This window comes from Theropithecus gelada, chromosome X (assembly GCF_003255815.1).
Source record: "Theropithecus gelada isolate Dixy chromosome X, Tgel_1.0, whole genome shotgun sequence".
Lineage (NCBI taxonomy): Eukaryota > Metazoa > Chordata > Mammalia > Primates > Cercopithecidae > Theropithecus > Theropithecus gelada.
The window spans coordinates 116,171,093-116,195,815 of NC_037689.1; the positions used below are offsets into that span (position 1 = coordinate 116,171,093).

The window sequence follows — 24,723 nt, forward strand, 5'->3', positions numbered from 1 at the left end:
AAAAAAAAAAAAAAAAAAAAGATGCAATTCACTTTGTTTTTTTTGTCTTTTTTTTTTTTTGAGATGGAGTCTCGCCCTGTTGCCCAGGCTAGAGTGCAGTGACGCGATCTCAGCTCACTGCAACCTCTGCCTCCTGGGTTCAAGAGGTTCTCCTGCCTCAGTCTCCCGAGTAGCTGGGACTGCAGATGTGTGCCACCACACCCAGCTAATTTTTGTATTTTTAGTAGAAACGGGGTTTCACTATGTTGGCCAGCCTGGGCAACTCACTTCTAGAAGGATACTTGGAGAAAGTTTTGCATGTGTGCTCAAGAATATGCAGCCCTTGGCTGGATACTGCAGCTCACACCTGTAATCCCTGTAATCCCAGCACTTTGGGAGGCCAAGGCAGGTGGATCACCTGAGGTTAGGAGTTCGATACCAGCCTCATCAACATGGTAAAAATCTCTCTACTAAAAATACAAAAAATCAGCCGGGTGTGGTGGTGGGCATCTGTAATCTCAGCTACTCAGGAGGCTGAGGCAGGAGAATCACTTGAACCTGGGAGGCGGAGGTTGCAGTCAGCTGAGACTGCGCCATTGCACTCCAGCCTGGGTGACAGTGAGACTCCATCTCAAAAAAAAAAAAAAAAATGCAGCCCTATTTGTAATAACAAAAAAAAAAAAAAAGGAAACAATATAAATGCCCCCCACCAGGAGAATGTATATAAGTCAACATACATACTCTGGATTATTCTACAAGGAAGATGAATGAACTAGAAATATGTATCAATATAGATGAGTGTCACAAGCAAAATGCTGAAAAAGGCAAATTTGGAGATGATATGTACATATTACCATTGGTATATAATTTTAAAATATGTGTAACAATCCTGTAGTCTTCATGGACACCCTCATTGTAGTAATAGTATAAAAATATTTGAGATAATGAATATCTAGGGAGATATGGGGTAGGACAGACTCTGGCAAGGGTGTCAACTCTATATTTTCATTCTTAAAAAGAAAGGAAACTCAGGGAAATATAGCATAGGGTTACAGTTTGATAAAGCTACAGTCAGGCACAGTGGGGCACCTGTAGTCTAAGCTACTGGGGAGGCTGAGGTGGGAAGATGGCTTGAGCCCAGGAGTTCAAGGCTATATAGTGAGCTATATTTGTTCCTGTGAATGGACACTGCACTGCAGCCTGGGCTACATAGCCAGACCTCGACTCTAAAAGGCAACAACAAGGTTAAAACCAAGTAGGGGGTATATCTGTGTTCATACATTGGTCTCTACACATTTCTGTATACTTGAAATATTAACAGTAAAAATATAAAAGAAGTAATCCAGTCATTTTGAAAAAAATAGAAAATAGCAAAGAACTACATAATCCCATCATTTAGAAATGTTAACATTTTGATCTAAAATGTGTTATCGATTTCTAGTACTTATTGAACCACTACATTGTGCCTAGTCAGGACATGGACATTCAAGATACCCCAAGCCAGTAATACTATGCCATTTCTGGATGACACCTTGCCATAGGTACTGTCAAAATCTGTCAAAAAGGTCACAGCTCCATAAGGAAGTATCTTTAGAGTGTATGTTTCAGATTTTTCACTGAATTAATAGTCAATATTTGTCAAAGGGACCGCCCACTGTTTTCTGGAAATAACAATAACCAACACTTTTATTAAGTGTTTGATATGTGCCAGGCCCTATTCTGAGAGCTTTACATGCATTAACACAGTTTGTTTTTCTTGTTTCGAGACAAGGTCTTGCTGTTGCCCAGGTTGGAGTGCAGTGATGCGATCATAGCTCACTGTAACCTCAAACTCCTGGGCTCAAGCGATATTCCTGCTTCAGCCTCCCAGTCGGGAGCTGGGACTATAGGCATGCGCCACCAGGCGTGGCTAATTTTTTAACTTTTTTTTGCAGAGACGAGGTCTTGATACGTTGCCCAGGCTGGTCTTGAACTCCTGGACTCAAACTAATTCTCCCACTTTGGCCTCTCAAAGTGCTAGGATTATGTATTGACACATTTAATTCTCACAACTACCCTCTGAAGTAGGTGCCACTGTTTTCATTATCATCCCCATTTTCAAAAGAAGGAAGCTGAGGCACAGAGAAGTAACTTGCAAAAGTCACATGGCTACTAAGGGGTTCGGGGGCGGGGGCGGCCAGGATTTCTACCAGGCAGTCTGGCTCCAAAGCTCTTGCTCTTAACTACTATGAAATCTTATTTTCAGAATCACTAATTTTATGGCAATAATACTTTTGGTTATTGTTGTGTGGCAAGTGGAATCATTAGCATGAGTTGAGATTTGAATTCCAATGTGGCATTGCCTAAATTGATCTCATTTCATGTAGTGTGTATGGCCTATCTCCTTAATCAGAGAGCAAGCTTCTAAAAGGCAGACAGGAGATGGGCATGGTTGCTCATGCGTGTAATTCCAACACTTTGGGAGGCCAAGGTGGGTGGTCACCTGGGGTCAGGAGTTTGAGACCAGCCTGGCCAACATGGTGAAACTCCGTCTCTACCAAAAATACAAAAATTAGCCAGACATGGTGGCACATGCCTGTAATCCCAGCTACTCAGGAGGCTGAGGCAGGAGAATCACTTGAAACTAAGAAGTGGAGGTTGCAGTGAGCTGAGATCGTACCTCTGCACTCCAGCCTGAGTGACAGAGATTCCGTCTCTAAAATAACGCCAGGCACGGTGGCTCATGCCTGTAATCCCAGCACTTTGGGAGGCTGAGGCGGTTGGATCACGAGGTCAGGAGTTCAAGACCAGCCTGGCCAAGATGGTGAAACCCCGTCTCTACTAAAAATAAAAATAAAAAGTAAAAAGCTGGGCATGGTGGTGGGCACCTGTAATCCCAGCTATTCGGGAGGCTGAGGCAGAGAAATGCTTGAGCCCAGGAGACGGAGGCTGCAGTAAGCCGAGATCGTGCCACTGCACTCCAGCCTGGGTGACAGAGCAAGACTCAGTCTCAAAAAATATAATAAAATAAAAGGCAGACACCATTTTTTTAAGACAATATCTTTTCGTAGGCCGGTATTTACCTTCAACAGTGTTATTTGCCTAGAGAAGGTTTTCAATAAATGCTTGTTAGCGGTGGAACGTATCCATACAGCTCAGCAGCAACCTCAATTCTTGCCTCCTCAGAAGAAAGAATTCGACTAACGGGCATAAGGCAGAAGGAGAGACTGAGGCAAGTTTTAGAGCAGGAGTGAAAGTTTATTAAAAAGCTTTACAGCAAGAATGAAAGGAAGGAAAGTATACTCAGAAGAGAGCCAAGCAGGCGACCTGAGAGACAAGTGCCCAGTTTGACCTTTGACTTAGAGTTTTATAGGTTGGCATACTTCTAGGGTCTTGTGTTACTTCTCCTCACTCGCCCAACTCCTGAGACCTTATCGGGAAGTTGCTGATCACCAGTTTCAGGTGTTTTCTATTAGGAGAAAAGAATTAGAGAATTCTTTCCCTGGCACCGGCTGTGACCAAGTATTACTTTTTTTTTTTTTTTTTTTTGAGACAGAGTGTCCCTCTGTCCCCCAGGCTGGAGTGCAGTGGCGCAATCTCGACTCACTGCAACCTCCACCTCCTGGATTCAAGCTATTATCCTGCCTCAGCTTCCTGAATAGCTGGGATTATGGGTACACACCACCACGCCTGGCTAATTTTTTTTGTATTTTTAGTAGAGACGGGGTTTCACCATGTTGGCCAGGCTGGTCTCAAACTTCTGACCTCATGTAATCCGTCCATCTTGGCCTCCCAAAGTGCTGGGATCACAGGTGTAAGCCACCATGGCTGGCCACAATTATTACTTTAGCAAGACAGTTAACCACTCACTGACTGACCATCACGGGATGGTTGCCTGATACTGCTGGTGTGTGTGTCGGGGGAGCCCTCTCCTGCCCTGCTCATACCTGACTAGCTATCTACTGTAACATACTTACTGAACAATTGAAGAGAAACACAAGAAAGCCCACCTACCTTTCCACACAGAGGCAAAAAGTTTAATTTCCTTGGTCAATCAAGAAAGATAGTCCCCAAGAGTTTTTTCTATTATTTCAGTTTTCATTAACTTTTTTGTTGAGATATAATTCAGTGATTTGAAGTGAATTCACACTCTGGGAGGCCAAGGCGGGCAGATCACGAGGTCAGGAGATCAAGATCATCCTGGCTAACACAGTGAAACCCCGTCTCTACTAAAAACTATACAAAATTAGCCGGGCGTGGTGGCGGGCGCCTGTAGTCCCAGCTACTCGGGAGGCGGAGGCAGGAGAATGGTGTGAACCCGGGAGGCAGAGCTTGTAGTGAGCTGAGATCACGCCACCGCACTCCAGCCTGGGCGACAGAGCGAGACCCCATCTCAAAAAAAAAAAAAAAAAAAGTGAATTCATTGGTTTTTAGTATATTCATTGAGTTATAGAGCCATCACCACAATTAATTTTAGAACATTTCAATGAAATTTAAGACATTTTCATCAACCCCCCAAAAACACTTGTGCCCATTTGCTAATGTGCCCATTGGCAGTCACTCCTCTTCCCTAATTCCTCCCCCAACAGTCTTCCGCCAGTCCCTGGCAACTATTAAATTACTTTCTGTCTCTATAGACTTGCCCCTTCTGAACATCTTATATAAATGAAATCACAATATATGGTCTTTTGTGACTGGCTTCTTTCACTTAGCATGATGTTTTCAGGGTGGTATATTCATACAATGAACTATTAACTGGCAAGAAAAAGGAACGCAGCCAATTTATAATGTATTGCAAGATTTCAGACATATTTATACATTTTATTTTGTACATTTTTATTGTGGTAAAACACACATCACATAAAATTTACCATTTTAACAATTTTGAAGTGTACAATTCCATGGTATTAAGTACATTCATATGTTCTGCAATCATCACCACCATCTGTCTCCAGCACTTTTTCATCATCCCAAATTGAAAACTCTGCATGTGGCTGAGTCCGGTGGCTCATGCCTCGCTAACCCCAGCACTTTTTGGGAGGCTGACGCAGGAGGATCACTTGAGCTCAGGAGTTTGAGACCGGCCTGGGCAACATGGTGAAACCCCGTCTCTACAAAAAATACAAAATTAGCCAGGTGTGGCAGCACCCATCTGTTGGAGACTGAGGTGGGAGGATCTATTGAGCCCAGGAGATCGAGGCTGTAGTGACCTACGGTTGTGCCACTGCACTCCAGCCTGGGCAACAGAGTGAGACGCTGTCTCCAAAAAAAGAAAAAGAAAACTCTGTATGTATTAAAAAATAACTCCTCATTTCCCCTGTCACAGCCCCTTGTAACCACTATTCTACTTTCTGTGTCTGTGTATCTGACTATTCTAGGTACCTTATTTAAGAAGAATAATATGGTATTTGTCCTTTTGTGACTGGGTTATTTCACTTAGCATAATGTCTGCAAAGTTCACATTGTAGCATGTGTCAGAATTTCTCTCCTTAAGGCTGAATAATACTCCATTGTATGTGGATACCACATTTTGTTTATGCATTCATTCACCGATGGGCATTTGGGTTGTTCTCATCGTGTGGCTATGGTGAATAGTGCTGCTATGAACATGGGTGTACAGATATCTGTTCAAGTTCCAGCTTTCAATTCTTTTGGTTGTATATTTAGAAATGTAGTCGTTGGATCATATGACAATTCTCTCTTATTTTTTGAGGAACCTCCATACTGTTATCCATAGTAGCTGCACCATTTTACATTCCCATCAGCAGTGCACAAAGATTCTAATATTTCTATATCCTGTATGACTCTTGTTATCTTCTGTTTTTTGATAATAGCCAAACCAACCTAATGGTGCGATGTGGTATCTCATTGTAGTTTTGGTTTGCATTTCCCTAATGATTATACCTTGTTTTTTGGTCTGTTTTACTTTATTTTTAATAAATCATATTATCAGTTAAATACCTTGAGAGAATTCAAGAATTTATTTACGGCCAGGCGCAGTGGCTCACGGCTTTAATCCCAGCACTTTGGGAGACTGAGGGGGGCGGATCACAAGGTCAAGAGATCGAGACCATCCTGGCTAACACGGTGAAAACCCATCTCTACTAAAAATACAAAAAATTAGCCGGCCGTGGTGGCGGGCGCCTGTAGCCCCAGCTACTTGGGAGGTGGAGGCAGGAGAATGGCGTGAACCCGGGAGGTGGAGCTTGCAGTGAGCCGAGATCGCACCACTACACTCCAGCCTGGGCGACAGAGCGAGCCTCCGTCTCAAAAAAAAAAAAAAAAAAAAAAAAAAATTAAATTAAAAAAATGTGTTTACAAAATAAATAATCCTTACATGTCTAAAAATTGTTTAACTTAGTTTGTTTAAAGTCCAGTACATTTGCGAGTGAAGAAACTAATTGCTGCAGTCATTTAAGCATTAATATGGCAGGCATTGTGCTGGACAGTTGTCACAGCTGAGGTTCCCCAGGAAGAAAACTCTGAGACAGGTGGTTAAGTAAGGAGTGCTCTGGGGATGAATACCTGTGGGAGAGAGGGAAAGAAAGCAGGAATCAGGTCTTCCATAATTTTTGAAACTTTAAAGAGGTCTCGAGATCAAAAATTTCAGGGCCACTGGTCTACAGCATACTAGGGGAGGTAAAACCCCCTCAGAGTCACTTCAAATCAAATATTTATCTGGCTACTAATAGTGGAAGACCCTCTCTCCTGTTCATCTCTCTCCCCCTCTCATTCCCTACTTTCTCTCTCTCTGTCTCTCTCGTCTCCTTTCCTTTACCCACTCTTTCCTAAAACTCCACCTCCTATATGTGTTTCACTCTGCATCCCTGTGTGTTGGTCTCCCATGTATGTTCATTCATCTTCTGCTTCTCAAATCTTTTCTGTGGATTGCAAGAAACCAAACTGCTCCTGTTTCTATGCTCGCAGTATCATTGTCTTTGATAAAGATAGATATGATAGATTATATATAGTTTGTTTCTTAGAACTTCTGAATAATATAGAGGCATTTTGTTATTGTAGATGCTAGCAGTCAGAAATATATTGCATTTCATCAGGAATATATTGCATTTCATCTACATTGTAAGTTGACATTGTAGTTTTGTAATAAAGAAATTTCAAAAATTACCAACAGTGTCTATTTAAACTTTACTGTGAAGAATGATAGCATATGCTGAGTTGTTGTCATCAAAATATTGGACTCTCAAATTGTCGTGAGACTCAACTGAAATATGGAAGTTCGGCACCTCTGTTTATTTCAATCCAAGTGTGGAAACCACCAGAAAACAGAAAAGCACCCAAAACTCCACCAAGTGCCAATGTTCCTCCAGTGACACAATGAATCTTGAAAGTACGTCATGCTACAAAGGACATGAAAAAGCAAAATCTAAAGCAACTAGAGAAAGGAATCTCTACAGCAATCAAATACCAAATTAGAAGAAGGCTTGTTGTTGTTGTTGTTGTTTTGTTGTTTTGTTTGAAGAGTTTTTGCTTTTTTGGAAACAAAATGTTTTGCTTTCTCCATGCATCATGAAGGAAACAAAAATACACAGCTTGTTAAATTTAGTTGTGGCTCTGTCACAACAATGATGACAAAATTTTCCTCTGACCACAATGTGTTTGAGTACAAACGGTTCCTCTTTCCAGGCTCTGGCCTGTGCATACACAAATTCCTAGTGAGGTGAGACCCACTCCCCCACAGTGGCACAGCGGAGCTCTTTCTTGAGAGTAGAGAGTGAGGATCCGGCTATCCTTCATATGTGAAGGTGCTAAGGAATTCAACTGTATCCTAGTTGGTGAACGCTATGGCCTTTAAACTCATTCATAAAAACCGGTGATCCCAGCTGATCTAATTTCACCATGGCCAGCCAGGAATGGCACCCAGCGTTGACTATGTGTACCTTTGCCAGCTTGTGGAGTGGGGATCAGTAGACGAGGCACTCCTCCCTGACCCTGTCCCTGCTGTGCCACCAAGACCCTTTACATTGACTCTTTTCCCCAAAAGGGCTTCATCATTGCAGCTTGTGCATGTAGCTTGCCTGGGGATGAAAGGGTAAGAGGAAACAGGAAATTGAGTGGCAATAAAGGAGAAATGAAAGAAAAAGGACTAAGAACAAATGGGACAATGTCAGCAGAAAGGAGAACAACAGAAGCGGAACCGCAAGAGACAAGGGAACTGTAAAGATGAAAGAGTACTAGAAATTCTAATAATAGTTCCCATTTATTAGTGATTACTATGTGCTAGGCACTGGCTAAACATTTTATGTCAGTTTCATCTCATTTAATCTTTACAATAAACCCTGTGGTAGGCACTATTATAGCATTATGCCTAGTTTACAAAAGATAAAACATGCTCTTGTTATGAAAAAAGGCCAAAAAAACAAATGCCCACAACATTTAACAGAATTCTAGAAAGAAGAAGATAAAAAGAAACAGAAAAATGGGACAAATAGAAAGCACAGAATCAGATGGTAGATATAAGTATAAATATATTAGAAGTTTGGCTGGGCATGGTGGTTCACGCCTGAAATCCCAGCACTTTGGGAGACCAAGGTGGGAGGATCACTTGAGCTCAGGAGTTCAAGACCACATAGGGAGCCACATAGGGAGACCCCCATCTCTACCAAATTAAGAAAAAAGAAAGAAGTAAATATAAGTGAACTAAAGTCTACAGTTAAAAGACAACAATTGCCTATTGTATAGAAAAAAACAAATTTGCACTTTATGCTGTTCCCAAGATCAGACCTAAAACATAATTGCACTGAAAGGAAAATAAGGATGTAAGAAAATGTACCAGGTACATACTAACCAAAAGAAAGTTAACGATGTTATAATAAATTAGTCAAAATACACTTTAAGACAAAGAATAGTACTTCATTGATGAAAGGTACTTCATAGTGATAAGTGGTTTGGTTCACGAAGAAACTATAACAATTCTAGATTTGCATATATTTGATGAAATAGCCTCGAAAAAAATATATAAAGCAAAAATTAACAGAATTATAAGAAGAATTTGACAAATGCACCATCATAATATCATAGTGAGAATTGTAACACCCATCTCTCAGTAATTAGCAGGTCCAATGGAGCATAAAACCAGCAAGTATGTTGATTTGACCAACACAATCCACAAACTTGACTTAATGGAACGTATAGAACACTGGGCCCAGTAATTGGAGAATATGTATTTTCCTCAAACACTCATGGAACATTTGCAAAAACAAACTATATATTGTGACATAAAGCAAACCTCATCACACTCGCAAAGACTGGTACCATCCTGGAAACTGGGAATGAGAAGAAGTTAAGGAGTGGTCCTTGCTTCTGTGGCTGAGAAGTAGCAAGGCTGGTGCAGTATAGCACCAGGGATGCCAATGAGGTCACACTGTAGTCAACTTGCTCTATGAATGAGGGTCGGAATATGCAGGCCAGGTCAACGACTATGGGAAAGATGGGTTTAGGCAGAGACTAAACTGGGGTGGGTTTTGCTGCTCCTCCAGAAGCCTAGTATTTTCCAATCCACAAATGAGGCCTCAATTCTGTGCTTGCATTTGTATCTGTCCAATAGCTAAATATGCAGAGTGACCTCTGGGGATGCAATTGGGATATGCAAATGAGAGCATACATTCCTGGGGTAGAGTCACAGATATGCAAAGAGTCCCTTCCTTAGAGAGGCGTTGTGGATTGGGGCAAGAGGGACTAGAGGCTTCTTTGTTTAAATGAAAATACTAATTACCCTACACTTTCAAAGCAAACAATGGAGACCTTTCAAGGCAAGAAGGTGCAGGTGACTGACACACAAATGGAGCATATGAATCAACCAACCTTCCTTCCTTCTTTCCTTTCTTTCTCTCTCTCTCTCTCTCTCTCTTTCTTTTTTGCCAGTCTTACTCTGTCGCCCAGGTTGGAGTGTAGTGGCGTGATCTCGGCTCACTACAATCACTTCCTGGACTCAAGCCACCCTCCAGCCTCAGCCTCCAGAGTAGCTGGGACTACAGGCATGTCACAGTGCCTGGCTAATTTTTTTTTTTTGTATTTTTTGTAGACATGGAGTCTGGCCATGTTGCCCAGGCTGGTCTGGAACTCCTGTGTTCAAGTGATCAGCTTGCCCCAGCCTCCCAAAGTGTGAACGTTTAAACTGAGGAACCCGAAGGCCGAGGAGAGATCCTAATGCCAGGGAACCGAGTGGCGAAGCACTAACGGAGCTGGTAAAGGCTGGTAAAATGTGCAAGGATTGGACCTGTCCTGCCTGGACCAGAACAGGGGACAGGCCCTACATAGAGTTTTAGATCCAGGGCGGGGAAAGTACAGTGAAAAGATTGTAGGGGATCCTGGCTGAGATGCCAGGGTAGTGGTAGTGGTAGTGGCAGTGATGACAGCAACACAGCCAGAAGCTAAAGGAGGGGCCCCGGATGCTAAGACACAGAGGCCCTTCCTCTTTCAGAGACTGAAGTGTTGGAAAACAGAGTAAGGCCAATTCCAGAGAGGAAGGGTTGGCAGCCTGGAGGAAGTGAGGCCAGGGAGCTTCTGAAAGAAATAATGAATGCTTTCAAGAGGAGCAAGAGAGGGTAGGGGCTCCAGGCCCCAGGAACATGCTCCTGTGTAGAGCAGCACCCCAAGTAGTTTTGCCCAGGGAAGAATCAGCCTCCTGGAACCTGGGCTCTGACTGAGGGAGCCAGTAGTTTGCCTGGAGGCTGGCCCTGTCCCGGGCTGCCAACACCTCAAATAGTCTTTCCTGGGCCTTCTTACCTCCAGACAAGAATTAATGAAGTCTTGGTAATTCATCTTAGAAAGCTAAACACCACATATTATGTCAGCATCTTGTTTGTAAAAGTCTGCTGTGACTTCTTATTGCTTATGAGGTCAAGCCATAAACTGACTGCTCTCTCTCTCTCTCTCTCTCTCTCTCCCTCCTCTTAACCTCCTTCTCTCATTCTGGTCATCCTTCAAGGTCTAGTTCAACTCCCACCTACTGTAAGAAACCTTCAAAAGCAATTTCAACCACACAGGCCTGTGTCACCTTTCTTTGAACCTGCACCACAGAAGAGCATTTGTACCATTTTTGTTTGTTTGCGTTTTGCATTTTCTCTAATTGCTCTCTATACCTTTCCACAACTTGACCAGGAGTCTCCTAGGAGCAGGCCTTTGGCTTGTTGGTTGGTATTCTTCACAGTACCTAGAAAAATGTATAATTTATTTATTTAATTAAAATATATTTATTGAGCATGTATTATGTACCACATGTAGTTTTGAGTGCTGGGGATCCCGCTGGGAACCGATCAGAAAAAACTTCTTGTCCTGATGGAGCTTACATTCCAGTGTAGAGAGCAAATGACCCAGGAAGCGGGAGGAGAGAGAGGAAGTGGCCATGGGGCTTGCAGTTTTCAATGGGGTGGCCAGGACAGGCCTCAGTGAGAGATCTGACAGAAGCCAGGGAGTGAGGCATGAGGATATCTTGACGGGGAGAGAATAAATAGCCAAAGAAAAAGTCAAGGCAAAGACCCTCGGACAGGAGTGCATTTAGCTTGTGTGAGGAACAGCCAGGCGGTCAGTGTTGCTGGAAGAGAGTAAGGGAGCCAAGGAGAGCAGTAGAAGAGAAGGTTAGAGAAATAATGGGGTCAGATAGGGTAGGGCCTTGGAAGCCATCTTGAGGACTTTAGCATAGGAGAGTTCTGGGTAAAGAGGGTGCCGTGTTGAATTAAAGAGTTAATTTAATAACTGCTGTAGGCTGGGTGCAGTGGCTCACACCTATAATCCCAGCACTTTGGGAGGCCACGGCAAGTGGATCACCTGAGGTCAGGAGTTCGAGACCAGCCTGGCCAACATGGCGAATCCCCATCTCTACTAAAAATACAAAAATTAGCCAGGCATGGTGGCAGGCACTTGTAATCCCAGCTACTTGGGAGGCTGAGGCAGGAGAATCTCTTGAACCCAGGAGGTGGAGGTTGCAGTGAGCTGAGATCGCACCACTGCAGTCCTGTATGGGAAACACAGCGAGACTTCGTCTCAAAACAACAACAACAACAAAAACTGCCGTAAGGTTTGGAAGCCCACAGGTCTATGGGTTTCAGGACACTGACCCAGTCACCCAGAAGCATGCCTACTCTCAGGCAAAACCCAAAGGGTCCTGTCAGTGGCCTCTTGTGCAAGCAACACTCCCTTGAGTGAACTCCACTAAAACTGTAGAAGAAAACCACTTGCTGAAGAGCAAGGACCTTTAATTGAATTAAACCCAAACACTGAGAACGAGTTATGAGTCACTAACCATGTTCCATTCATCTTTATATTCTCTGTGGTACCAGAGGATGCCTTCCTCCAAGCTCCCCCGACTCAATCCACTCAGAATCTAAGTAAGAGTAGAGCTCTTGCTGTACACACATGGCTCCAAGACAAGGTCCCTGGGGATTGTTCCTTTCAATCAGATTACCACCACTAAGCTCCTCCTAGGTAGAAACCCTGGAGTCATCCTGGACAGTCTGGCCTCCAGGAGCTTGAATCCAGTGGCAGAAATAGTCATGCACACAAACCTCTGTGTGATTCGATCTGATAGAGGAAGGTGTCTGGTGCTATGAGCACACACACAGGAGGAAGCAAAGAATTTTGCATTTGGGAGTTAGAGAAGCCACTAAAAAATGTGACACTTGAGAAATGGAAAAGCATTTTAGATAGAGGGAACAGCAAGAGAAAAGGTTTGTAGTGAGAAAATATCACAGGTGACAAACAAGAACCGGGCAAGTCGTAAGTGAGGAAACACTGACTAGGCCAGGGAGGAATAGGGAGCCCTAGGGCCTGTGCAGACAGGAAGTACATGCCCTGTTAACAAGGTGGCAGCCCATCTGACATCTGCTGACTGTTTCCACACTGAAACAGGTCCAACATTACCAGGACTTTTGATTTCTTAAGAGAAGCTGGAAATTTGGGGCCTTAGGCAAAATCTCGTCTTAAAAAAAACTTTGGCATCTAGATTCCCATGAATTCCAACATGATATGGACCAAACACAATTGCTCACAAGGGAGATTCAGCCTGAAGGTGGCCAGTCAGCCACCTGGGACCAGGAAGCCTGGCTGGAAGTGAAGCTGGGAAGAGTGTGGGGAATCTATCCTGAAGAGGCAAGCCTGCAGGCAGAGGAGCTGAGACTGCCTTTTGTGGCATTTGATGAAGGGAGGGGTGTCACTTAAGCTTAAGCTGAGGAATGACATGGACAGATTTGCTCATTGGGAAGATCTGTCTTGTAAAGAGTAGATTCTCATGGCCAGTTTGAAGACTGTTGCTGGAATGGTGATAACGGCCTGAAATAGAACCATAGAGGTGAAATTGGTTGGTGCGGGGAGGAATAGATCTGAGATGTTTTACCATCTAATAAGTGACTGCAGGGCTAGACAGTGGATGGGGAACTGGGGGTATGAGATACAGGAAAGGGAGTTGTCAAGAGTAAGTACTTTTAGCGTTCATCTCTAATTTTGGCCAGGCATGGGGGACAGTGGGTGGGTGGGGAGCAAATACAAAAGACAACAAAGAGTATTCTAGCTTAGGATCTCTCACCTTTGGCACTGTTGTCATCTTGAGTAGAATAAGTTTTTGTTTTGGGGGCAGTCCTGTGCATTGTATTAAGAACAGCATCCCCCGTCCCTGCTCCAGTCTTGACAACCAAAAATCTCTCTCCATATTGCTGAATGTCCCCTGGGATGTAAAATTGCCCTGGTTGGGAGCCACTGATCCAAAATCAGGAGGGAAATTCCCTGTTTTCAACTTCTCCTTTTTCTTTGTTTTGCAGCGGTGTGAGGTTTTGCTTAGAGGACCCTTTGTGAGATTTTTGTCTAAGGGACCAGCACTTTTAGCTAAGCCCTTGGAATATGCTGGTGTCTGTGTCCTTTTTGGACTCAGGAAGGTGTCTCTAACTGGATGGAAGGACACCTGACTTTGGAAAGAGGGACATCATTCTTTCCTGCCAGACATTTTCTTGCATATGCCCTTTTCAGCCTCCAGTTACAGAAAAGGATGAAGCCTTAGCGAGAAGGGCAAGGGTCAGAACAGTTCAGTGGAGTGGCCTAGGTATACAGGGCAGCACAGAACTCCGGCCACCCCAGGCCAAAGTGAAAGAAAGGCCACTGGTAGTCTCACACCCAAGTCATCAGGACTCTAAGGGTTAAACTTGATGTTGACTCATCATGATTTTGATTTACACAAAGCCAAACTGAAAGCTCCTTGTCTACTGCAGTTCCTGGAAAGCCTTCTATCTGTCTTCATTCTTCCTGCAGACCAGGGCAGTGGTCTGATTCAGTCCAAGACGCTCTTTGAATCACAGTATGTGGAGATTTCAAATAAAAGTTTTATGTTGAAGAAACAGCATTCCTGACTCTTTCCACACCCTTCCAAAAATTTGAAAAATCGTTGCATGATCTTTAGGGTTGGGAAGAAGGGAAAGTAACGATATAGTCTTAAGTCCAGCAGGCCAGAACTGTCTTGGTGAAAAGAAATCAGGTCTCTCCCCTCTCCACATTGCCCTTTGTTTTTTTCCTCACAATGTTCCAATTCTCAGGGCTTTTCTGGAAGCTCATGATAAGTTGCAATCCCTATTTTTCTAATCATTTGCTACCATTACTGTTTTACTAAGCACTTGGTCAATCTATGCCAAGCAGTGCCCATGATGGGACTCAGCCAGTCCCCAGGGGCTCCTGTTCCAACTAAAGACTCCTTAAAAGGCAGATGACATAACCATTTTGGAAACGTTATTATAAACTTATCGTATAATGTTTATAGCAAACGTCGACAAGTGTATATGTTTGTGGTGGTGGGGGAGGAAAGGCCTTGGGTTACACAGTGGCTGACCTATTTGTGGGAGGGATTTAGAAATAATGACACTATCTCTCAGTTCTACAGGCCTTGATACTTTACAAACTGTTTTCATAAACATTATTTTGTTCAATAACATATGCAAGCCAGGATTTATTATTATTTTTTTTGAGAACGGGGTCTCACTGTTACAAACCTAGGCTGGTTTTGAACTCCTGGGCTCAGGTGATCCTTCCACCTCAGCCTCCAGAGTAGCTCGGATTACAGGTGCATGCCACCATGCCTGCATTCTGGAATTTATTCTGAACCATTAGCCACAAGAATCAACATCCTGAGATTCAGCACAGTAAGGCCCTCCTCCTGGAAGCTTCCCTTGCTCCTTCCCTCCCAAAAGGCACCCTTTTTGTATCCCACAATTCCTTGTTCTTTCCCTTATCACAGCCCCTCAAACTGACTGCAGCTTTCTGTTAGCAGAGCTTGCTTTTGATGAGTGTCTTCTACAGTTCCTGGAACGATTTCATAAATATTTATTGAATTTGAGGGCCTTTATTTCAAGAGTGGAACCTTTGTTTTGAATAGGTTAAACATCCCTGTGCCCTTTGGGTGGGGTCCACACTAGGTATATTATCAGCATTTTTATTGGTATACTTTTTGTAACTGTTTTCAGGTATATGCATTGGCTTAATTCGGCCAAAATACACCTCATTATGGTTCTCATCATCCATCTAGACATGACTCTTTTTTGGGAGAATGTGATAGAATAATGTCCCCCTCCCATGATTCCATATCCTGATCCCCAACACCTGTGAATATGTTACCTTACATAGCAAAAATGACTTTTCAGTTACGATTAAATCAAGGATTTTGAGATGGGGAGATTATTATGAATTATCTGGGCGACCTAATCTAATCACAAGGGTCTTTATAAGGGAAAAGGGGAAGTAAGAGGGTCAGAGTCAGATACGACAAGGGAAGCAGAGGTCTGAGTGGTTCCGCAACAAGCCAAGGAACGTGGGTAGCCTCTAGAAGCTGGAAAAGTCAAAGACACAGATTCTCCCCTAGAATCTCCCGAAGGAATACAGCTCTGCCCACACCTTGATTTCAGCTCAGTGTCACTTCTGACCTCCAGAACTGTAATAAAATAAAACTAAATTTGTGGTCATTTGTGACAGCAGCAGCAGGAAATTCCTAAGGACTCTTGTTTTCCTTCCTCCTAGCCTCACTGACCCTCATAGACGCCCAAGTATCCATGTGTATTCTTCTGACTCACCTCCCATCCCCTTGAAAAATATGTAGAAAGCTGGTCGTGTGCTTTAAAAAACGCACGTATGGTACCCTCCCTCATGTTTGGAATGTTCCTTTTAAAATCAACAATATGTATTGCCAGCTTTCAAATATGCCCTTTGTCCTTTTCACAAAGCACAGTGCTGCCAGGGTCCCCAAGTCCACCCAGTGAAGTAGGGCTGGTATTACTAACCCTGGAGTCAGCGCTAGCAAACAAGGGCTCATAGGTCAAGGGCTGGAAGCCACATTTCCAGATTCCCAGGCCAAGGCTGTTTTCCGCAGATGACTCGGTCCTGGTGTCCGGCAGGGCACAGCCCCTAGCGCTTCCGAGGCCCGGCAAGTGTGCAGGCAGCGGCGACGCCGGCTCCGCCGCGCGGAGGGAGGGGGCCCGGGTAGCGCCCGGACTGGGCGGCGACGTGGTGGAGGAAGTTTTGTTCGGTCAGAGACCGGACCCGGGAGCTGCGGGTGAGCCAGGTGTCGAGCCTTGGGAGCCCTAGGAGCCATAGGACCTGCCAGAGCCGCCGGCGCACCGCCCCGCCTTGTCCTGCTGCTCTCGCCAGCTCAGGTTACCTGAGGCCGGTGGGCGGGGCGGCCCTTCCCGTCTGCGCCGGCCCCCAGCCTCCAGGGCGGCGGAGCCGGGAAGTGGAAGAGGGAGCGAAGGAGGCGGGGACTGCCGAGGCTCCAGCCCGGCCGGGCTCCGAGGCGAGAGGCTGCATGGAGCGGCCGGCGCGGCTCTGCGGGCTGTGGGCGCTGCTGCTTTGCGCCGGCGGCGGGGGCGGGGGCGCCGCGCCCACGGGTGAGTGCGACCCTCTGGGCCCGAGGGCTGAGGGCGGTGAGGGTCACGAATGAAAGGCCCGGGAGGTCACCGCCGGGCGGAGGGCCGAAGCTGGGGTGGGTGCTGGGGGCTGCCCTCGCGAGGCCCCGCGCTTGGCGGCTGCGGCTTCCCGCGCGGGGTCTCTGGAGCCCTGTACTGGGGCCGGTTCGAGGTGGGACCTGGGAGCTGCGGGGTTTTCCCGAACTCCGGGTGCGGCGGAGGTGGCGGCACCGAAGTAGCAGGACGGCGACTTGTCGTCGCACTTCCCTTGGGCCGTCGGGAAGAGCCAAGGAGGCTGGCGTCCAGGCTTGCAGGGGCGGGGGGCCCGAAACATGCCCGCGGGGTCAGAGGGCCGCGGGTCAGCGCCCGGAATGTCGTCTGTGAGCCCCGGAGGAAATGAGGAGCCAGAGCAGGCGGGGACCACGACCGAAGTCCAGGCGAGCTGAGAACGCGCTGGGGCTCTTTACCGGAGGCCGCGCCAATCCTCACTGTCTAAGGGTGACTCTTGCGGGTGGAAGTTGAAGGGAACCTCTAAACATCTCAGTCCTTGTTGAAAAAGGACGTGACGATCATGACCTCCTCTGGCGTGGAAGAAATCCTTTGGGAAACCCAGAACAGCATCCCGGCAGATGCTCCCCCCACCAGATGCTCCCCCTGCCCCACTCTCTTTAATAAACCTTATATTTTAGAGTAATTGTAGATTTATGGAAAAGTTGCAAAGATAGTTCAGAGAGTTCCTGTGTATCCCTCACCCTGTTTGGTAACTTCTAATCAACCTGACAGTTGTGAAAATTTGGGAGTTAATGACTTCCTTAGGAGCAGCTCCTGGAAGGAATGGCCTTCTGTGTGTTTCTGGTGACAGTGAAAGCCCCAAACTGTATAGGTTTTATTATCACATTGACACAAACACCTACATATGCTTAGTGTGTTTTTACCAATGTGCTTTGAAATCCAACTTGAAATGTTGATTAGGAAACCTTGATGCCCTCTATGGATTCAGTCAATAAAATACATGCTGCCAGGCAGTGTTTTAGAGGCTGAGGATGCAGCAGTGAGCAAAACAGATCAGGTCCCTGCCCTCAGACATGGGGGGGGGGGGGGAAATATGATATGTCGGAGGGTGCTAAGTAGAGAAAAACACAGCAGCTGGGAAGGGATTTGCCATTGTAAAAAGGGTGGATCGAGAAAAAAACATGTTGCTGAAAGGTGGCATTTGAGTAGAGACCTGAGGGAGACTTGAAGCTTGTCAGTCAATAATTATTCAGGTGTCTGCCTTATTTAGTACTGAGCCAGGCTCTTTAGGTTGACTTAGAACCTGAGAGTGTATAGCAAAATTCTTGCCCCACAAGGGCCTCTAGTTCAGTTGGGGACACCTGATTTCCATAATCATACGGGGACATTGCAGTCCAGAGAAGGGAAGGGACTTGTCTAAAGTTACCCATCTCATTAGTCTCCTGATTTTCACAGTGCCACTCCAGCACCTTTCCTCCTACAGACTCACTCCCACACACACCTGAAACAACAGCTGGCCATCTAGACAATAGTGGCAACTCCCAACTTCATCAGTTTTGTCACAATGGTTTGTTGTTAACTTGCTTCTTTAGAAAACAGTAACTTCTCTCCCCGTTAAAAGTATTGATAGAATTGCATTGCGATATGGTGGGAAAAAATTAGATGTTTCCAGTGAGACTTGAGTTTTAGTGGTTCTGGGCTGGTCATTTCCTCTCTGTTGTGCTGCAGTTAGTTTTCTCATCTGTGAAATGAGGAGGTTGAACTGCATAACTTCTAAGAGCTCCTCCAGCTCTAATCCTCAGAGTGTTTATAAAAGTGATTAGATTACTAGCTTAGTTTAACCTGTCCCACTCAATGGCCCACACTGTGGCATGTCTTAATTATAACTAGCATGTGTATGGCATGTATGCCCAGCAGTTTTCTAACTGCTTTACTTGTACCATTTCATTTAATCTTTACCAATAATATAACCTGTAGGTGCTGCTATTAGTCCCATTTTGTACACGAAAAAGTTGAGGCACAGTGCGACCAAGACCCTTGCCCAAATTTTCATAGCTGGCAAAGTGGAAGAGCTAGGTTTCCAACCCTGGCAGCCTGATTCCAGAGGCCACGCCCTTAACCACTGTACTCAGTGCTTCTGCCCAGCAGAAATGACACGAGTCTTTAGCTGAACACCTCCCAGGGTAGCAGGGCAGGACTGCTTGGGACCCACGAAAGTATGTGCAAGCCATTTGTTAAGAAGCTAATGATACTATATTAGGCCAGGTGCAGTGGCTCATGCCTGTAATCCCAGCACTTTAGGAGACTGAGGTGGGTGGATCACTTGAGGCCAGGAGTTTGAGCATGGCCAACATGGCAAAACCCCGTGTTTACTAAAAATACAAAAATTAGCCGAGTGTGGGATTACATCCCTGTAATCCCAGCTACTCAGGAGGCCGAAGCATGAGACTCATTTGATCCTGGGAGGCAGAGGTTGCAGTGGGCGAAGATCAGGCCACTGCACTCCAGCCTGGGCAACAGAACAAGACTGTCTCAAAACAAAAAAAGAAGCGAATGACAGTACATTGGAGACTGGCTTTATAGTGGCTGGGCTGTGTGGTCCAAACAACTAGTACTATAGGCATTCAAAAGAGAAAAAGCTGAAGGTTGGTAGTTTTATGGAAGAGGTAAAACTTGAGCTAGATCTTCTGGATGAGTGGGTGGAGAATTTATTCCGGTTGGGGGGAATAGCAGGAGCAGAGACCCAGAAATGAGGGTAAGCGTGCTCCTTTGTGGTCAGGAAGGAGCCTGGCTTGGCAGGAGAGTGCATTGGTAAAGTCAATCCAGGCAGAATAGCTTGATTTGCCCTTGAAAGCTCTGAGTCCGGAACAGCATGAGGAAAATAACACAGGAGGAGGAAGCAAGCAGAGAGACGACTGGGTAGGGGAGCCCCTGGAGTGTGAAGCTACACAGGAATCTATGGTTGCAGGTCTCCACTAGAAAAATGTGCTGTGAACCCTTCCTGTCCAGGACCATGACTTACTGGTATCTTCCCACCTGGTGGGGCACAACAGAGTATATTTGCATGATTGGGGTAACTAAGAAAGATGTTGCAAGAAAAAAAACGAACAGGAGTTGATGCCTGAGTGGATGTAAGGGAAGGAGATAGATGACTCATATATGACTCTTGTGATTTCCTTAACTTTTCCCGAAATGTGCATGCCTCTGCCAGCTGCTGTGATTGGACAGGCGAGAGCAAAAGCTATAAGCTAAGCAAAATGCCTTCTTATTAAACAGTAGATTGTGTTAACTCTTAATTTAAATAGGATGTTGTGCTACATGACTGTACAGACTTGGGATTTGAGGTTTAGATACAGACATACTTGGGTCCCTTCCTACTCCCTTTTCTGAAGTCAGTGGTGCAATCCCCAAGAAATCGTTGAAATTCGGTGCCTAAGGGAAGCTTATCAGGTAGAAGGGATACTTGTTCTGTCTCAAAGGCCAGGGACATATATAAATTCAACAGAAAACCAAAGCAACCCTGGCCAGGCGCAGTGGCTCACGCCTGTAATCCCAGCACTTTGGGAGGCCGAGGTGGGTGGATCACTTGAGGTCAGGAGTTCGAAACCAGCCTGGCCAACATGACAAAACCCTATCTCTACTAAAAATACAAAAATTAGCCAGGCATGGTGGTGTGCACCTGTAATCCCAGCTACTCGGGAGGCTGAGGTGGGAGAATCGCTTGAACCCAGGAGGCAGAGTTTGCAGTGAGCTGAGATCACACCAGTGCACTCCAGCCTGGGTGACAGAGCGAGACTCCGTCTCAAAAAAAAAAAAAAAAAAAAAAAGAAAGCAAGCAACCCTTTAGAATTGTTTTGTCTTAAAGAAATAAAGCAGATAGCTAACGCATAGCACTTACTGCCTGTGGGCGCTGTTCTAAGCACATTGGTTGTATTAACTCACTTAATCCTCATAATAACCCTTTGCAAGAGGTTACTATTATTATCCTCATATTAGAGATAAGAAAAGTGAGAGGTTAAGTAATTTGCCTGCTGGCAAGTAGTAGAGGTGGGATATAAACTCAGGCAGTCAGGCTCCAGAGTCTGTGCTCTTAAACAGTACACTATGTTGAAGTTATCCACGAAGAGCTGTTAGAGACCTTTACGAGTAGTATAATCATCACTTATTCGTGTATATGTCTAGGCATGTTGTACACACACACAGTTCACATGTATTTGTATATATTTAAACATTTGGAGATTATATTTAAAGTTTCAGTGCCTGTATTTTTTTCAATTTTTTGCTATAAAATACACATAACATAAAATTTACCATCTTAACCATTTTTAAGTATACAGTTCAGTGTTACTAAATACATTCATAATGCTGTGCAACCATCACCACCATCCATCCCCATAACTCTTTTTATCTTGCAAAACTGAAACTCTGCACCCATTAAACAACTACTCCCCATTTTCCCCTGCGCCTAACCCCTGGCAACCACCATTCTACTTTCTGTCTCTATGATTTTGACTACTCTAAGTATCTCATATGAATGTAATGATATACTATTTGTCTTTTTTGTGATGGCTTATTTCTGTTAGCATAATGCCCTCATGGTTCATGTTGTATCATATGTCAGAATTTTTCCTTTTTAAAAGCTGAGTAATATTCCATTGTATGCATATACTACATTTTGCTTATCCGTTTATCTGTCGATGGACACGTAGGTTGCTTCCATGTTTCAGCGATTTCACAATACTGTTATGAACTCAGGTGTAGAATATCTTTTTGAGACCCTGTTTTCGCTTCTTTTGGGTATATACCCAGACATGGAATTGCTGTATCATATGGTAATTCTATCTTTAACTTTTTTGAGGAACCACCATACTGTTGTCCATAGTGAAATTTTACATTTCCACCAACTATGCACTGGGGTTCGAATTTTTCCATATCCTTGCCAACATTTATTTTCTATTTTTTGATAGTAGCCATTCTAATGGGGGTGAGGTGAAATCTCATGGTGGTTTTGGTTTGCAGTTTCCTAAATATTAGTGATGATGAACACCTTCATGTGCTTATTGGCTATTTGCATATCTTTGTTGGTGAAAAATCTATTTAAGCCTTTGCCTATTTTTGAATTGAGTTTTTTTTTTATTGTTGAGTTTTAGGACTCCTCTGTATATTCTGGATATTAATCCCTTATTAGATATATGATTTTCACATATTTTTCCATCCTGTGAGTCATTTTTTTTCTGTGAATATTTTGATGCACACATTTAAATTTTTTCCATGAAATCCGATTCATCAATTTTTAATTTTGTTACCTACATTGTTGGTGTCATATCCAAGAAATTGTCGCTGAATCCAATGGTGTAAAGCTTTTGTCTTATGTTTTCTTCTAAAAGTTTTATAGTTTTAGTCTTACAATTTAGGTCTCTGATCCATTTTGAGTTTATTTTTTTACTTGGTATTAAGTAAGGGTCCAATTTCATTCTTTTTCATATGGATATCCAGTTTTCCCAGCATCATTTGTTGAAAAGATTGTCCGCATTGAGTGGTCTTGGCACTCTTGTGCGGTCAAAAAATCATTTGACCATACATGTGATGGTTTATTTCTGGACTGTCTATTCTATTACATTGATCAGTATGTCTATCTTTATGCCAGTACACACTGTTTTGATTATTGCAGCTTTGTAGTACGTTCTGAAATCAGGAAGTCTAAGTCCTACAGCTTTGTTTTTCTATTTCAAGACTGTTTGGCTATTCAGAGTTCCTTGAGGTTTCATAAGAATTTTAGGATGGATTTTTCTATTTCTGCAAAACTGTGCCGTTAAGATTTTGATATGCATTGAATTGAATCCAGGTATCACTTTGGATAGTATTGACATCTTAACAATATTAAGTGTTCTAATACATGAACATGGGATGTATTTCCATATCATCTACAAACAGAGATAATTTTACACCTTATTTTAACTGGATGTCTTTTATCTCTTTTTCTTGCCTAATTGCTCTGGATGGAATTTCGAGTACTATGTTGAATAGGAGTGGTGAAAGTGGGCATCTTTGTTTCATTCCTGACCCTAAAGGAAAAGCTTTCACCATTAAGGGTGATGTTTGCTGTGGGTTTTTCATATATAACTTTTAAGTCAATTTCCTTATACTTCTAGTTTGTTGAGTGTTTTTATCATGAGAGGTAAATTTTGTCTAATGCTTTTTCTGTATCAATTGAGAAGATCAGGTAGTTTTTTTCCCCTTTATTCTGTTAATGTGGTATATTACATTGATCGAGTTTTGTATGTTAAAACATCTTTGTATTCCCGGAATAAATCCCACTTGGTAATGGTCTATAATCCTTTTGATATGCCCCTATATTCACTTTACTGCTATTTTGTTGAGAATTTGTACATCAGTGTTCATAAGGCATATAGGTCTATAGTTTTCTTTTCTTGTAGCGTCTTTGGCTTTGGTATCAGGTAATGCTGGCCTCGTAGAATGAGTTAGGAAGTTTGAGAAGATTTGGTATTAGTTCTTTAGATGTTTGGTAGAATTTTATCTGTGAAGCCATCAGGTCTAGGGCTTTTCTTTGTTGGGAGATTTTTTATTACTGATTCAATCTCCTTACTACTTATAGGTCTATTGAGATTTCCTATTTCTTTGTGATTTAGTATTGGTGGTTTTGTCTTTCTGGAAATGTGTCTGTTTCATCTAGGCTGTCCAATTTGTTAGTGTACCGTTGTTCGTGGTACTCTCTTATAATCCTTTATATTTCTCTAGAGTCAATAGTAATGATTCTAGAGAAATACTCATTTTCATTTTTGATTTTAGTAATTTCAGTCTTCTTTCTTATTAGTCCATCTAGCTAAAGGTTTGTCCATTTTGTTGATCTTTTCAAGAAACTTTTAGTTTCATTGATTTTCTCTATTTTTCTATTCCCTTTTTCTTTTATCTCTGGTCTAATCTTCATTATTTCCTTCCTCATGATAGCTTAAGATTAGTTTGTTCTTTTTCTAGTTACGTAAGTGGTAAAGTTAAGGTTGCTGATTTGAGATCTTTCTTGTTTCTTAATATAAGTGTTTATAGCTAAAAATTTTTCCAATAGTACTGCTTTCACTGCGTCATCTAAATTTTAAATGTTTATATTTACGCCTTTCATCAAATTTGGGAAGTTATCATCCATTCTTCTTTCTTTCTTTCTTTTTCTTTTTCTTCTTCTTCTTTTTTTTTTTTTTTTTTAATTTTGAGACAGAGTCTCACTCTGTCACCCAGGCTGGAGTGCAGTGGTGTGATCTCAGCTCACTGCAACCTCTGCCCCCCGGGTTCAAGCAATTCTCCTGCCTCAGCCACCCAAGTAGCTGGGATTACAGATGTGCACCACCACGCTCAGCTAATTTTTGTATTCTTAGTAGAACTAGGGTATTGCCATGTAGGCTAGGCTGGTTTTGAACTCCTGGACCCAGGCGATCTGCCTGCCTTGGCCTCCCCAAGTGCTGGGATGAGCCACCACACCTGGCTCATTATTTTTTCAAGTATTCTTTCTTTCCTTTTCTCTTTCTTCTCCTGGAACCGCCATAATGCGTACACTGGTCTGCTGATAGTATACCACAGGTCTCTTAGACTCTGTTCACTTTTCTTCAATCTTTTTTTCTTTCTGTTCCTCGGACTCAATAATTTTTATTGCCCTAATTTCAAGTTTATTGATTCTTTCTTCTGCCTGCTCAAATCTACCTTTGATTCTTTTTAGTGAATTTTTCATTTCAGTTGTTGTGCTTTTCTGCTCCAGAGTTTCTTTTCGGTCTCTTTTTAGGTTTTCTGTCTCTTTATTGGTATTTTCATTTTGCTTACATATCATTTTCTTGACTCTCTCTACATCTTCCTTTAG

At 43.5% G+C, this 24,723-nt stretch overlaps 1 protein-coding gene across 1 annotated transcript in view; it reads left to right on the forward strand.

Moving 5' to 3' along the window:
- Window positions 1-16,411: 16,411 nt before the first annotated feature.
- IL13RA1 (interleukin 13 receptor subunit alpha 1) overlaps window positions 16,412-24,723 on the forward strand; it is a 65,887-nt gene continuing 57,575 nt past the window's right edge. Inside the window, exon 1 of the mRNA XM_025372720.1 lies at window positions 16,412-16,829. Within this exon, the coding sequence (XP_025228505.1) occupies window positions 16,748-16,829 (82 nt within the window). The 5' untranslated portion in view covers window positions 16,412-16,747. The remainder of the gene's footprint in view (window positions 16,830-24,723) is intronic.